This window comes from Argopecten irradians, unplaced genomic scaffold (genome assembly GCF_041381155.1).
Source record: "Argopecten irradians isolate NY unplaced genomic scaffold, Ai_NY scaffold_0322, whole genome shotgun sequence".
Lineage (NCBI taxonomy): Eukaryota > Metazoa > Mollusca > Bivalvia > Pectinida > Pectinidae > Argopecten > Argopecten irradians.
Window position 1 is genome coordinate 32,403 of NW_027187789.1, and position 1,721 is coordinate 34,123.

At 44.0% G+C, this 1,721-nt stretch overlaps 1 protein-coding gene across 1 annotated transcript; it reads left to right on the forward strand.

Moving 5' to 3' along the window:
* The first annotated feature begins 273 nt into the window (after positions 1–273).
* Positions 274–1,290, forward strand: LOC138312443 (uncharacterized PPE family protein PPE40-like). The gene is made up of 2 exons (XM_069253316.1): positions 274–736; positions 824–1,290. Exons 1-2 carry the CDS (start codon positions 274–276, stop codon positions 1,288–1,290), a joined length of 930 nt encoding a protein of 309 aa, XP_069109417.1.
* The last annotated feature ends 431 nt before the right edge of the window (positions 1,291–1,721 follow it).

Genomic DNA, 1,721 nt, shown 5'->3' on the forward strand with positions numbered 1-1,721 from the left:
TTTTACCAATTACTTATGTTCATATTTGTGTTCCGTAACCCATAAGGTATAGGTATATAACAAAAAATAGGATTCTACATCAATTACCTTTCAAGATATTAGACTTTAAATATTTTCTAGGTGGCCATTGGCCGCTGGCCGTCAGCAGCAAGATCCGGTTTGGGTTAGAGTATTGGTTACCAGATTTCATACTTGTATCACAAAGTACACGATTCGGTCAAAAATGGGGCTTACGTCTCCGTACTAACGGCTCCTACATGTTTTTGTATTGGCATGAGGCATGAGATCGAAGCTCGTAGATTTCAGGTGTTAGCTGGTTTGAATGACGGATATCATGTGCTAGCTTCTTTGAATGACGGATATCATGTACTAGCTGGTCTGAATGACGGCGATCATGTGCTAGCAGGTCTGAATGACGGCGATCATGTGCTAGCAGGTTTGAATGACGGAGATCATGTACTAGCTGGTCTGAATGACGGCGATCATGTGCTAGCAGGTTTGAATGACGGAGATCATGGACTAGCTGGTCTGAATGACGGAGATCATGTACTAGCTGGTCTGAATGACGGAGATCATGTGCTAGCTTCTTTGAATGACGGATATCATGTGCTAGCAGGTTTGAATGACGGAGATCATGGACTAGCTGGTCTGAATGACGGATATCATGTACTAGCTGGTCTGAATGACGGCGATCATTTACTAGCTGGTCTGAATGACGGCGATCATGTGCTAGCAGGTTTGAATGACGGAGATCATGGACTAGCTGGTCTGAATGACTGAGATCATGTGCTAGCAGGTTTGAATGACGGATATCATGTACTAGCTGGTCTGAATGACGGCGATCATGTACTAGCTGGTCTGAATGACGGCGATCATGTGCTAGCAGGTTTGAATGACGGAGATCATGGACTAGCTGGTCTGAATGACGGAGATCATGTACTAGCTGGTCGGAATGACGGAGATCATGTGCTAGCTTCTTTGAATGACGGATATCATGTACTAGCTGGTCTGAATGACGGCGATCATGTGCTAGCAGGTTTTAATGACGGATATCATGGACTAGCTGGTCTGAATGACGGAGATCATGTGCTAGCTGGTTTGAATGACGGAGATCAAGTACTAGCTAGTTTGAATGGCGGATATCATGTACTAGCTGGTCTGAATGACGGCGATCATGTGCTAGCAGGTTTGAATGACGGAGATCATGGACTAGCTGGTCTGAATGACGGAGATCATGTACTAGCTAGTTTGAATGACGGAGATCATGTGCTAGCTAGTCTGAATAGCTAGTTTGAATGACGGAGATCATATGCTAGCTTGTCTGAATAGCTAGTTTGAATGAAGGAGATCATATGCTAGCTTGTCTGAATAGCTAGTTTGAATGACGGAGATCATATGCTAACTTGTCTGAATAGCTAGTTTGAATGACGGAGATCATATGCTAGCTTGTCTGAATAGCTAGTTTGAATGACGGAGATCATGTGCTAGCTTGTCTGAATAGCTAGTTTGAATGACGGAGATCATGTGCTAGCTTCTTTGAATGACGGATATCATGTACTAGCTGGTCTGAATGACGGAGATCATGTGCTAGCTGGTCTGAATGACGGAGATCATGTGCTAGCTGGTCTAAATGACGGAGATCATGGACTAGCTGGTCTGAATGACGGAGATCATGTGCTAGCTTGTTTGAATGACGGAGATCATGTACTAGCTGGTTTCAA